Source organism: Pongo pygmaeus, chromosome X (genome assembly GCF_028885625.2).
Source record: "Pongo pygmaeus isolate AG05252 chromosome X, NHGRI_mPonPyg2-v2.0_pri, whole genome shotgun sequence".
Lineage (NCBI taxonomy): Eukaryota > Metazoa > Chordata > Mammalia > Primates > Hominidae > Pongo > Pongo pygmaeus.
In genome coordinates, this window is record NC_072396.2 from 149,848,017 (window position 1) to 149,862,409 (window position 14,393).

A 14,393-nucleotide genomic window follows, 5' to 3' on the forward strand; every position below is an offset into this window, starting at 1 on the left:
AAAGCACTAAGTAGGAAGTAAAGGGAAAGCGGAAAAGAGAAAAGAAAACCATTAAATTATCTCTTAGAAAAATGGGGGCACTTGGTTACAAAAAGAGTCAGAAAAGTTCTTATTTCTTGTTTTTCTTATTGTCGACACTTTTATTTTACACGCAGAGCATCCACCATTTTCCCATAATTATTATTTTTTTGATTATGAATGTTGTGCCCTGTATGAATTTTATATCGTACCTTGCAATTTAATTTGATTTGGCTCTCTTTTGGCCCAAACCTAGACTATAATCATTCAGCACTAATAGTATCCATACCTTCATCCTATAATCCTGATCTAACCTTCATGTTTTCCATTATTTAAGAATAAGAACAAGAACAAGATACAATATGTGCAATTAAATAAAGAAAACTATTTTCTTTGTTGTTGTTGTTCTAGCCAAAGGAGCCTGGGATTTTTAAATGATAGCAATTCAGATGACTTGTAGCTGCAAAGACTGACTCCAAACTTTTAATGTAAAAAAGTCTTTGAGGATATTTTTCTATCAAAACATCAGTGGATAAATTTCTGTGTGTAAGTCCATAATACCACCTAACTCTTTGACATCATTTGAATAGACACTTGTACCATTCTCTCATAGGCAGACATTTGAAATGAGAATAAAACTTTAACTCAGTGGAGAAATTTCATTATTCAAATTCAAGGTGATTTGATGATGAGATCGAGATGTACAGCATAGTAATTTGGTTTCATCACAAAGTTATATGAAAACCCAATGTTTCAACATTTTTCCATAAAAAAAAGTGTCACCAAGTATAATATTGATGTTACTGTTCCTTTTTAATCATAGAGGTGATTAATTAAAATACCAAATCTGAGTTTTCTTTTTGGGTTACAAATGAGTTTCTAAAAATGTCCCCTATGTTTATGAGAACATTTTAAAAACCATACATATTTGAGTATAAACTTCTTCAACAATATGTATTGAGTGTAAACTATGTGGTACTCATTATGCTAGACGATATTTATACAATGTTGAACAAAAACAGACATGGTTCTCATACTTCTTATAATTGTTAAAATAGATAGTAATTAGTCAATTACATAAGTATTTTATTATAATCTAAAATAAATTGTATTAAGGCCAAGAACATGATTACATGGAACATATTATAAAGGACCCTAACCTAGACTAGGGAGAAAGGCTGTCCAGGGGAAATTTTCTGCAGGCTCGTTACTTGAGCTGAGACCGAGAATATCAGTAGGCTTTAATTAGGTAAAGGGCATAGATGTATGAGAACATGCCAGAAGAAAGCAGTATGTATAATAATTGTATAGCAGGAGAGACTGATACTTTAAAGGCACTAAACTCAGGCTAGAGGGACTGGAGTGTAGAGGGTGAGGATGAGAATGCTGCTAGACATCGCTGGAAAAGTATGGGGAGGTCATACCATACAGAGCCTCGTAGGTCATGTTAAGAATTTTAATCCAGAACTGGGACTCAAGGATGGAAATTAGAGAGATATAGGTTTGAGCTTGAGAAGAAAAATGGTTTTCTAATGATCAGAGCTGTCTGAAACAGAAGCTATATGGAAACACTGTACTCACTAATCACTACAAATACTCATGATAATCACTACTTTGGTCTTTAGACACCTCTCCATTAAAAGGGGGTGGGAAGTTGAGCTAACTGACCTTTAAGACTGTTTACAAATTGATTTATTAATGATACTGATAATCAAATATATCAGATTTATTATCATGTATTTTATAAACTTTATCTCTAGCAGCCAAAAAAAAAAAAAAAAGAATTTTAGTTATTTGTTTATGAGAAATGAGACACTGATGACTTTTAAGCATGCAGTTTGGCATGCTCAATTTTGTGTTTTGAAACACTCTGGTTGCAGGAGGGTAAGTAGATTGAAGTATCCAGAGTAGAAAAAAATCATCACCAGAACTCATCATACTGGCACCCTAATCTCAGATTTCTGGTCTCCAGACAACGAGAAATAAATTTCTGTTGTTTGAACAACCCATTCTGTGGTATTGTGTTACAGCAGCCAGAAAAGACCAATACAGTGCAGAGGCCAAAAACTGGAATCAACCTGAATGCTGCAACAGAGAAATGGCTTAGTAAGTTGCATTTAAGCCATCCCCATTCACATGACTACATGTAAAAGTATGATAATTCTATACCGGAAAATGTGGATAGATTTTTATGAAGTGTTTCTAAGTTATATAACCAAGATGCATTAAAGAGTAAAACAGTGCTTCTATACAGGTGTATGGATATGTATATATGCTATATTACTATATGAAATAGGCAAAGATATGGAAAAATGCACAATCACCTTTTAACATTGGTTATCCAATTGGAGGAGAGAGTAAAGAAATACAAAATTTTATAGAGATGGTCTTTCTAAACATTAAATATATACATATATGTAAATACGTGTATACATAACTCTTACGTAAATTCACATGAGCGTTTATAGGTATAGAGCTATGTATATATGAAATGACAGTTGCCAATATTGTGCATATTGCTGGACATTTTTGGTTTTCAGTGTTTTATGTATTTGTAAACTTTCTTTCTTATAACTTGAATTTTTTTTTTTTTTTTTTTTTTTTTGAGATGGAGGCTTGCTCTGTCACCCAGGCTGGAGTGCAGTGGTGTGATCTCAGTTCACTGCAACCTCCACCTCCCGAGTTCAAGCGATTCTCCTGCCTCAGCCTCCCAAGTAGTTGGGACTACAAGCATGCACCACCACATCCCGGTAATTTTTGTATTTTTAGTAGAGATGGGGTTTCACCATATTGGTCAGGCTGGTCTTGAACTCCTGCTCTCGTGATCCATTCGCCTCGGCCTGCCACAATGCTGGGATTACAGGTGTGAGCCACTGCTCCCCACCCTGAATTTTTTTTAAATAAAATTTTTAAATGATTTTAAGCTTTAAGCTTTGTCTTAATCCATTTAATCTTACTAAAATGTAATACTACATACCGGCTAAATTAAAAACAATAGGAGTTTATGGCTGGGCGTGGTGGCTCATGCCTGTAATCCCAACACTTTGGGAGACCAAGGTGGGCAGATCACAAGGTCAGGAGATTGAGACCATCCTGGCTAACATGGTGAAACCCCATATCTACTAAAAATACAAAAAAAAAATTGCTAGGCATTGTGGCAGAAGTCTGTAGTCCCAGCTACTCAGGAGACTGAGGCAGAAAAATTGCTTGAACCCCAGGAGGAGGTTGCAGTGAGCCAAGATCACACCACTGCACTACAGCCTGGGTGACAGAGCGAGAATCCATCTAAAAAAAAAAAAAATTAAATAAATAAATAAAAGTTTATTTAGCTCATTTTTCTGGAACTGGGAAGTCCAAGAGCATGGTGTTAGCATCTGGTGAGGGCCTTCTTCCTACGTCATAAGATGAGAGATGGCATCACACGGTGAGAGGGCAACAGCATTGGAGTCAGCCCAGGTTATCTCTACCTCTTCCTATAAAGCTACTATTCCCATATCATAGGGGCTCCATCCTGATGAATTTATCTAATCCAACTTACTTCCCAAATACCTCACCTCCTATTGACATATGAATCTGAGGATTATATTTTCAATACATGCAATTTTGGGGACACATTCAAACCATAGCAACATTTCTAAATAAAACATTATACAGCAGATTCAGAAAATAACCTAACATGTATAAAATTGATGATTGTTTTGTCTTCCATTCATTCATCAAACATACATTGAGCAGCCACCATGATGTTCTGATAAGTGTATTAAGGTGGATGCAATTACAAAAATGAATGAAATATGCTTCTTTCTGGTGTATACTGTATAATGGGGGAGACAAAGTTGTAAATCAATGATTTTAACACAACATGGTAAGTGCTCTAATACAAGTAGTAGTAGGACAACAGGAGCCACTAACTCCGCTGGGGTTGGTGGTGGGGAGACATCAGAGTGGGAGCAACATTTGATCTTAGCCTTGAAGAATGATTAAGCTTTCATCACTCATCAGACGTAGGTGGGGAAGAGAAAGCAATTACTTCAAAGAGGAAGGAAAAACACGTAGCACTATTTTACTTGCTCATCAGTGACATGTAAGGAGCAGTAAACAGCTTGGTTTATTGTTTGTTTGTTTGTGTGTGTGTGTGTGTGTGTGTTTGAGATGGACTCTCACTCTGTCGCCCAGGCTGGAGTGCAGTGGCATGGTCTCGGCTCACTGCAACCTCCGCCTCCTGGATTCAAGAGAGTTCTTCTGCCTCAGCCTCCCGAATAGCTGGAACTACAGGTGCATGCCACCACGCCCAGCTAATTTTCGTATTTTTATTAGAGATGGGGTGTCACCATATTGGCCAGGCTGGTCTCGAACTCCTGACCTCGTGATCTGCCCACCACACCTTCCAAAGTGCTGGGATAATAGGCGTGAGCCACCGTGCCCGGCCTACAGCTTGTTAATTATAGTTCTAAATGACAATAATGTGGAAAGAGAGTGTATTAGTCTGTTCTTATACTACTAATAAAGACATAACTGAGACCGGGTAATTTATAAAGGAAAGAGGTTTAATGGACTCACAATTCCACATGACTGGGGAGGCCCCACAATCATCACAGAAGGCAAATGAGAAGCAAAGTCACATCTTACGTGGCAGCAGGCAAGAGAGCTTGTGCAGGTTAACTCCCATTTATAAAACCATCAGATCTCCTGAGATGTATTCACTACCATGGGAACAGTAGGGCGGAAGTCACCACCATGATTCAATTATCTCCACCTGGCCCAACACTTGACATGGGAATTATTACAATTCGAGGTGAGATTTGGGTGGGGACACAGCCAACCATATCATTCTGCCCCCGGCCCTTCCCAAATCTCATGTCCTCACATTTCAAAACCAATCACGCCTTCCCAACAGTCCCCCAAAGGCTTAAATCATTTCAGCATTAACTCAAAAGTCCACAGGCCAAGGTCTCATCTGAGACAATGTAAGTCCCTTCTGCCTATGAGCCTGTAAAATCAAAAGCAAGTTAGTTACTTCCAAGACACAATGCAGGTACAGGCACTGGGTAAAGACGCCCAGTCCACATGGGAGAAATTGGCCAAAACAAAGGGGCTACAGGCCCCATGCAAGTCCAAAATCCAACAGGGCAGTCATTAAACCTTAAAGTTCTAACATGATCCCCTTTGACTCCATGTATCACATCCAGTTCATGCTGATGCAAGTAGTGGACTCCCATGGCCTTGGGCAGCTCCGCCCCTGTGGCTTTGCAGGGTACAGCCCCTCTCCCAGCTGTTTTCACAGGCTGGCATTGAGTGTCTGCAGCTTTTTTAGGTGCATGGTGCAAGCTGTCAGTGGATCTACCATTCCGGGATCTGGAGGACAGTGGCCCTCTTCCCACAGCTCCACTAGGCAGTGCCCCAGTGGGGACTCTGTGTGGGGGCTCTGACCCCACATTTCCCTTCCACACAGGCCAAGCAGAGGTTCTCCATGAGGGGTCCACCCCTGCAGCACACCTCTGCCTGGACAGCCATGTGTTTCTATGTATCCTCTGAAATCTAGCAGTAAGAGGTTCCCAAATCTCAATTTTTGTCTTCCACATACCCATGGGACCAACATCATGTGGAAGCTACCAAGGCTTAGGACTTGAATCCTCTGAAGCAATGGCCTGAGATGCACCTTGGCCACTTTTAACCTTGGACTGAAGTGCCTAGGAAGCAGGCACCAAGTCAAGAGGCTACACACAGCAGAGGGTCCCTGGATCTGGCCCAAGAAACCATTTTTCTCTTCTAGGCCTCCAGGCCTGTGATGGAAGGGGCTGCAATGAAGGTCTCTGACATGCCCTGGAGTCATTTTCCCCATTGTCTTGACAATTAGTATGTGGTTCCTCGTTACTTATGCAAATTTTTGGAGCTGGCTTGAAGTTCTCCCCAGAAAAGAGGTTTTTCTTTTCTGTTGCATTATCAGGCTGCAAACTTTTCAAAGTTTTATGCTCTGTTTCCTCTTGAACACTTTGCTGCTTAGAAATTTCTTCTGCCAGATACCCTAAATTATCTCTCTCAAGTTCAAAGTTCCACAGATCTCTAGGGCAGAGGCAAAATGCCATAAGTCTCTTTCTATGGCAAGAATGACCTTTACTCCAGTTCCCAAGTTCCTCATCTCCATCTGAGACCACCTCAGCCTGGACTTTATTGTCTATATCACTATCTGCCTTTTGGTCAAAGCCATTCAACAAGTCTCTAGGAAGTTCCAAAGTTCTCTATATCTTCCTGTCCTCTCCTGAGACCTCCAAACCTCTGTTCCAACCTATGCCTGTTACCCAGTTCCAAAGACGCTTCCACATGTTTGGATATCTTTACAGCAGTGCTCCACTCTCTGCGGTACCAATTTGCTGTATTAGTCTGTTGCTGTATTAGTTTGCTGCTAATAAAGACAAACCCAAGACTGGGTAATTTATAAAGGAAAGAGTTTAATTGACTCACAGTTCCACATCGCTGGAGATGCCTCACAATCGTGGCAGAAGGCAAATGAGGAGCAAAATCACATCTTACGTGGAGGCAGGCAAGAAATCTTATGCAGGGGAACTCCCATTTATAAAACCATCATATCTCATGAGGTATCAGATGTCCAGGATAAAAGCATGGGGGAAACAACTAAAAGCACCAAGGGACAAAGATATTTAGAGAAAGTTCTGGTTTGAAAGTAATAAAATGAGAACTGGCTTCAAAAAATGCAAACATTGTTTTCTGGATGAAGAAACACTCAAATATGCATTTAACAGAAAAAAAAATCTCCAAAGAAATCTGGCTAAGTTAAGCAACTTGTTTGCAGTTAGGTTAGAAATATGGGTTGCTGCTCATTTACGCCTGTGGAAGGAGGTTGGAGAGGAGAGGTGTTCAAATGATGATTCATCAGGTACAAAGAGAAAATGTCACAGATCAGCCACTACCACAACTTCATTTTATAAATTAATCATAACCCATATATGACCACTTATTATGAAGTATCTAAGGTGATATGGATTGGCTGTGTCCCCACCCAAATCTCTTTTTAAATTGTAGTTCCCATAATCCCCACGTGTTGTGGGAGGGACTTGCTTGGAAGTAATTGAATCATGGGGTCAGTTATCCTCATGCTGTTCTCATGATAGTGAGTTCTCAGGAGATCTGATGGTTTTATAAGGGACTTTTTTCCCTTTTGCTGAGTACCTCTCTCTTGTTGCCTTGTGAAGAAGGATGTGTTTGCTTTCCCTTCCACCATGATTGAAAATTTCCTGAGACTTTCCCAGCCATGTGGAGCTGTGAGTCAATTAACACTTTTTTCTTTACAAATTACCCAGTCTTGGGTATTTCTTCATAGCAGCGTGAGAATGAACTAATACATAAGGGCACCAGAATGCCTAGCTATTGAGCACAGGTGACCAAAGATAAATGTGTCTTCAATAAAAACAAATAAGGGCTCAGTAATCATGAGTTAACAGCAGCTTATACATGACATGCTAGCACTTGGAAAGTTGGCAAAGAAAAGCAAGAAGTAGCTTGCTTTTATTTATGTATTTATTTATATTATGATTGTTAATAACAGTAGCCATTTTATCAAATGCCTATTATGTGTCTAATATATTACCAGGTTTTTTACATAAATTACTTCGTTCAATTCCAGAGTGACCCTAAGACATAGAGGCGTACCATTATCATCTCATTTTATACATCAGGGAATTAATCCTTACAGAGGTTAAGGAACTTGCTCAGGGACAAATAGCCTTTAGGTGGTGATGCTTTAAAATGAGGTAAAACTTCAAAGCCTATCCTCTAAACTGCTGTGTTAGATACTAAGTTATATTCTTCCTGCTACAAGCCTAGTCTTACCCAATATTATCTTATACATGCATTGTTGCTACAATCTGTCACATCTGTGGTCTTATCGAATCCACAACATCCAGTGATCTTTCTAAAAATTAAATCAATCTACATCACTGTCATGCATCAAAGCCAAAATGGCTTTCCACTACATGTAAAATAAAACCCAAGTTCTTAACACTACGAGTCTCTATGTGTCTTTATCTTTGCCAAGCTCTCTAGTCTCAGTTGTCTATTTCCATTCTTCCTCCTCTCCCTCTACTCCAGGCATACTTGCCTATTTGCTGCTCCTCAACACATTGTTCTTATTCTTACTTCATGACATTGCTACTTGATCTTCTTTATATCTAAGATGTTGTTTAGAAAGTCTTCACACAGCAGATTCTATCTCATTGTTTAGTTCTGAATTCAAAAGTCAACTCCTCAGAGAAGATTTTCCCACATCTCCTAAGTAAAATGTTGGCCTCTGTCCCACTACCACCATTCTCAACCTTCCCTTTGCCCATGTAAATATAAATTAAACAACTGCAGAACTATAGACTATACATTCTTAACTGTAAGCCCAGGACCTAGAACAGGTCTGACACATATCAGGCACTCCATAAAATATTTGTTTCCTGAGACACTGGTACAACAAAGTGTCATATTCATATGACCATTAATACATATATTAGATGAATGCATAATATGCATAAATGTATATGCATATATATACATATATATATAGTGTGCAGTATATGAGCTTCTTGTAGTCATCCTGAAGAAGTGGAATTTATACCCAACACTCAAAATTTGGTTTTAAAGTCAAGACTAATGGTGCCACACATGCACCAAGAGGGTACAATAAGGATTATTACTTACATGAGTCAAACAACAAAAATAGAGTAAGACTGTATGAAACTTCAGCCCTGATGCTTGACTGACAACTGAAACTTGCCATGTTGTATTTCTTTTGAACTAGTTTAAATAACATTCTATGAGACCTCCTGCCTAAAATCAACAAGGAAGGTAAAAGTTCTATTGCCTTATTCAAGAGCTGAATGTTGTTTATTTTAAGAAGTGAAATGAGTACCTTGGTCACTATCAATGATGTCTGGAACTCAAAAGTCTACAACACCAAACACAAAGGGAGTGCCTTGGTAAGAACATGGTATTGAGGTTTTCATATGTGCAGAGAAATGCATAATCTTAATTTATATTTGGGGCATCTATGAGTCAAAATAACTCAAGAGTTCTTTAACCCAAATGGGGCAACCTTGGATAAAGAATTGTTTTCTCAATGGCCAGACTATTGGGTAATCTGCCCCGATATTCAGGTAGGTTCTTTTCTATTTTCCTTAAGCATCGACCAGCTTGAGAGATAAAGGGACAGAGTACAAAAGAGAGAAATTTTAAAGCTGGGCATCCGGGGAAGACATCATTTGTCCATAGGCTCCATGATGCCCCACAAGCCGCAAAAACCAGCAAGTTTTTATTAGGGAGTTTCAAAAGAGGAGGGAGTGTGCAAATAGGTGTGGGACACAGACATCAAGTAATTTACAAGGTAATAGAATATCACAAGGCAAGTGGAGGCAGGGTGAGATGATAGGACCACACGACGGAGGCAAAATTAAAATTGCTAATGAAGTTTCGGGCACCACTGTCATTGATAACATCTTATCAGGAGACAGGGTTTTGAGATCAACCAGTCTGACCAAAATTTATTAGGCGGGAGTTTCCTCTTCCTAATAAGCCTGGGAGCACTATGGGAGACTGGACTCTATTTCACCTCTGCAGTCTCAACCAAAAGAGACGACCACGCCCAGGGGGGCAGTTCAGAGACCCATTCCCAGGTACGCATTCTGTTTCTCAGGGATGTTCCATGCTAAGAAAAAGAATTCAGCGATATTTCTCCCATTTGCTTTTGAAAGAAGAGAAATATGGCTCTGTTTCAACCGGCTCACCAGCGGTCAGAGTTTAAGGTTATCTCTCTTATTCCCTGAACAATTGCTGTTATCCTGTTCTTTGTTCAAGGTGCCCACATTTCATATTGCTCAAACACACATGCTGTACAATTTGCGCAGTTAATGCAATTATTACAGGGTCCTGAGGCAATATACATCCTCCTCAGCTGACAGGATTAAGAGATTAAAGTAAAGACAGCATAGGAAATCACAAGGGTATTGATTGGGGAAGTGATAAGTGTCCATGAAATCTTTACAAGTTATGTTTAGAGACTGCAGTAAAGACAGGCGTAAGAAATTACAAAAGTATTAATTTGGGGAACTAATAAATGCCCATGAAATCTTCACAATTCACGTTCTTCTGCCAGGGCTTCAGCCGGTCCCTCCATTTGGGGTCCCTGACTTCCCACAACACCAGACCAAATAGTCAGACCATTGACAGTAGCTCAAAGGTCTCTAAAAATGTTCAGATGAGGTCAATTAATGGCCAGGACATCCAGTGTTAAGATGATTGTTTAAAGTTTGGCCGACTGAATCTTGGGTTTTGTGCTTTATCAGGGAAATCTTGGTTAAGATATGAAAAGCAGCAGTTCCCAAGCAACCTCTATTAGGGGTGAGGGTGGTAATGCCATTGGTAATAGGGAATGATAATCCTTTGGTAGTCACTCTTGATTCTAAGGGACTCCCTGGTTATCCAAGGAGTCTGAAAGAGCGATGTCGTCTTACAGAACTGTGGAATCTAGTGAGGGACTGAGGACAGAGGAGTTACCATCTCCTGTAGGTGGGAATATACAGAAAAATCAGGTGTGGCTCCATCCTGTAGAGAGGAAGTCTCACTAGCCATTATGAGCTAACTGGTTGCTACTTCCATGACCCAGGCATGATGAACACCTAGATGTTGAGGGTCACAGGTACAGGGCCTGAGAGAGCTTATATTTCTGGTCAAAACCCAGTAGGTTGCCACCAGTTGCCACGCTAATGGCATATACCATAAAGCCAAACAGAGCAGTTCCTTGTATCAGAAGCCCATGGGCAACTAAAGGCTATCATCGCTGGTCTGGTGACTTCAGTAAGTATGAAATGAGGTTGCTAAAATCTCTACAGTGAATAAGTCTCTGGGGAGACCTAACACAAGTGCCTGTTGCATAGCAATTTAGACAAATTCCAGAGCCTTTTGTTGCAGGTGGCTTCATTCAAGATGGACCAATTTACAAGTGACAGAACAAATACACTTAAATAAATTTGTATGTAGGGAATTTATTACCTCCAGGATCCAAAAATGTCTAAATGATATTAGACTTGTTTTAAAAATGTGGGTGCTGAGACTAAAAGCTTTTTCTTGACACTGTTGAATTGGAGCAGCCCTCAGATTTCCAAATAATTTTCAGACATTTAACTGATGTAGTGTGGCTATGTACTATGTGTGAGGGCAACGGCTGATTTCCTTTCTGTGATCTTTTTTGCTAACATTTTTATGTCCTGAAGAAGTGGCTCATAGGAAACTCCACAGAAGAGGTTGTCATCAGTGTAATGTCATACCTGAGCATCTAGGAAAATCTAGATATAGTTAATATTCTGCCTGTGAAGATTATATGAGGTGACGGAAGTGGAAAGATACCCCACCAAGTACCCTGGTAGAGTTCTATTGTGTCCCTTTGAAGGTGAAGGTAAGTACACTGCAGGTGAGAGGCTGTTGAAACAGGAAGTGAACAGGACATTTAGCAAAATACTTTGCTATTACTGCAAATTATTTACCAGTTACGTATTGGATGGAATCAGTAATTTAAATAATATTAGGTATGAAGACCTGATGAGCGGGACCATGGCATTAAGGTTACAGTAATATACACTGAGGCACCATTTATATTTTCCAGATTTAAGAACAATCCAAATTTGGCTGTTAAATGCATAAGCAGTGAGGGTAATCATCTATACAGGTCTAATTCTCTAAATAGGTCTTATATAATGGGTTTCAATTATTGAAGATTCTATTTTAATTTAGATTGGGCTTTTTTAAAAAACGGAGGAAGATGTTAATTATTAACTTATTTTAACTGGGTGAGGCAGGCCATAGGGTCCCATTTTTCAAGCTGATTACAAGTACCAAAGACTTAATTTTAATTTATTACTCATTAGGTCAGATTGTCCATGATCAGTAGGGGATATTTGGAAAGAATTGATGCCATGGATATGGGGATTTTAGGCAAGGGAATAATTAAAATAGTTGAGGCTGGGCGTATCTGTTCATTTCCATTTTAAATTCAGTAACTCTCCAGCTGTTTTTTTATCAGCTTGATCAGATGTGGGGTAGGAGAAGGGAATGAGATGAAGCTTAAAATCTGGCGGCAGACAAACATCAAAAACGGAATCAAACTCATTATTGCATACGACCACCCCACACACATCACAACTCTCCCTATCTACACCCTCACCGCCACCTTCCCACACACACAGAAACACCAATTCCTTTTCCTCTTTCACTGTGGAATAAATTATTAAGCAGGAAATTTGTCTTCAGTGCTCATTCCTCATCTAGTCCTTAATCCCAATGTCTGGCTAACTGTGGCTGCCAGCCTGTCTCACAACCTGGAAGGTTCTCAACTCCCTCCCTCCTCATACACATGCTCTTCCCCTTCTTTCCCTCCCTCTCCATTATTTGAAAACACCACAGAGATACACAGACCTTTTCAAAGTCTTTTGGTTGAATTTTAATCATCAACATCCAAGAATCTTGGTGCAATATGTAGTTTCTCTGCACAGGAGACCATTTCTAGAGGTTAACCTAGAGATGAGATAGGTCTTGGTCTTCTGATGAGCTCTCAGAATCACTTTAGGTGGGAGATTTCTTGTGGCTGTCTTCATCCTCATTTGGCTGATTTTCATCCCTTTTTTTATTACTGTGGGTATACAAAATTAATACTGTTGACTTTTTCCCCGCTTTACGTCTTTCTGAATTCTGCTGAACAAATGATCTTATCTTCTTTGCTGCCTTCAACAACTGGAAGAAAAACAGAGTGAGCCAAAAGAGACATTAATTTGGAGAAGTGGATAGGGAATGTGTGGAAAGGGAGATTTTGTGATGATGAGTACAGGTTGAGGAAAGATTTTGTGCCAGATAAGGACAAGGTAGGAATCTTGGGTTAGGTATCAATGGGGAGGAAGAGTCACATAATTAGGGATATCTGACCTCGTCAGTTTCACCTTCTTTAGCTTCACGAGTAGTTTTCTTTCTCCTTTTCATTCTGGGATTTTCTTGGCTTGTGCTTGCGGATGGTTCAGGCATGTCTGAACTACCTTCTCCTACTTCTTCGGTATCCTTTGGGATAGTGTAGCAATGGTGGCCTATAGTCCCTTTTGGCTCCTTGTTAATCTCCGCCATCTTAGAGCAAAAGTAGGCTATAGCCTCTTTTATTTCTTCAGGAACATCTTCTATCTTAGAACAACAGTAGCGTACAGTGTCTTCCTCTTCTTCACTAAACTCTGCCATCCTAGATGAACAGTAGCCTACAGCCTCTCCTGATTTTTCCCTAACCTCTGCCACCCTAGAGCAACAGTAGCCTACTCCAGGCCTCCTGATCTCTCTCTATATATACTCCTCAGGACAATGAGATTCCACATTCTTCAGCCTGATTGGCCAGCAAGAAATTACTCTGCCAATGGTAGCCCTGGGGTGGCTTAGACATCACAAAGCACCACTCCTGACAATTTCATGGCTTACACATCACAAAGCACCACTCCTGACTATTCCATGTGGGGAGGGACAGGGTACAGGGGAGTCTAAACGGTCTGGTTAGAGAAAAAGGGGAGCTTCCTCAACACCAATAAGGGTCATTCTAAAGTGACCTCTCACCCTTCTTCATCTCTCCTAGTTTAATTGTGGTGTGTCACATGGCTTAGAAGGGTGTTTTCCCCAAGCCATTCCCCATGGCTACCCCAGTCAGTCATTCATTCTGTTGTCTCCCAGCCTTCACCAATACTGGATATTTTGTATGTCTTATCGAAAATCCTTCTGAGCCAGTGTGCCCATATTTAAGTCTAAATACAGATGTGAGTTATCTCACTTTTCTCCAACACTCGCCTCTACCAGGCAACTTTCCCAGGGTGTGTGTGTGTGTGTGTGTGTGTGTGTGTGTGTGTGTGTGTGTGTGTGTGTGTGTGTGTGTGTGTGTGTGTGTGTGTGTGTGTGTGTCGTTACTGCATACAAGTCATGGACATTCCTCTCTACCTTATTCATATAAGTTTCTTCTTTCAGAGAACCTCATATCAAGTCGATATCATCAGGATTATGTGACTCCTCCATGAAAATGGTTGAATGAATCCCTTGTTTTTTTCCACGAGGGTGTCATGGATGTTTCTCCCTAAAACTCTGATGATCAAAATCTTTTCTGTGACACTGACCTAAGCAGTATCGCAAGAAGCATTTTTAAATCTCCTAGTGAGTTATCTGCTTTTTGGAGTGTGTTCTCAGCATTTCAAATAGTAACTGCTCTCCCTCCATATGAGTGACCACCCAATGGGCCTATATATTGAAGAGACTCTCAGTCTTTCTCCTGAACTGTCTATAGAAAGAATACTAACACCTGGTTTAGAAAC

General features: G+C 40.0%; 1 protein-coding gene across 1 annotated transcript; it reads right to left on the reverse strand.

Annotated features, from left to right (window-relative positions):
• Nucleotides 1–12,484: 12,484 nt before the first annotated feature.
• On the reverse strand, nucleotides 12,485–13,403 carry LOC129025229 (uncharacterized). The gene is made up of 2 exons (XM_054472899.2): nucleotides 12,988–13,403; nucleotides 12,485–12,798 (listed from the first exon to the last, which is right to left on the reverse strand). Exons 1-2 carry the CDS (start codon nucleotides 13,285–13,287, stop codon nucleotides 12,631–12,633), a joined length of 468 nt encoding a protein of 155 aa, XP_054328874.1. The 5' UTR covers nucleotides 13,288–13,403; the 3' UTR covers nucleotides 12,485–12,630.
• Nucleotides 13,404–14,393: the final 990 nt, after the last annotated feature.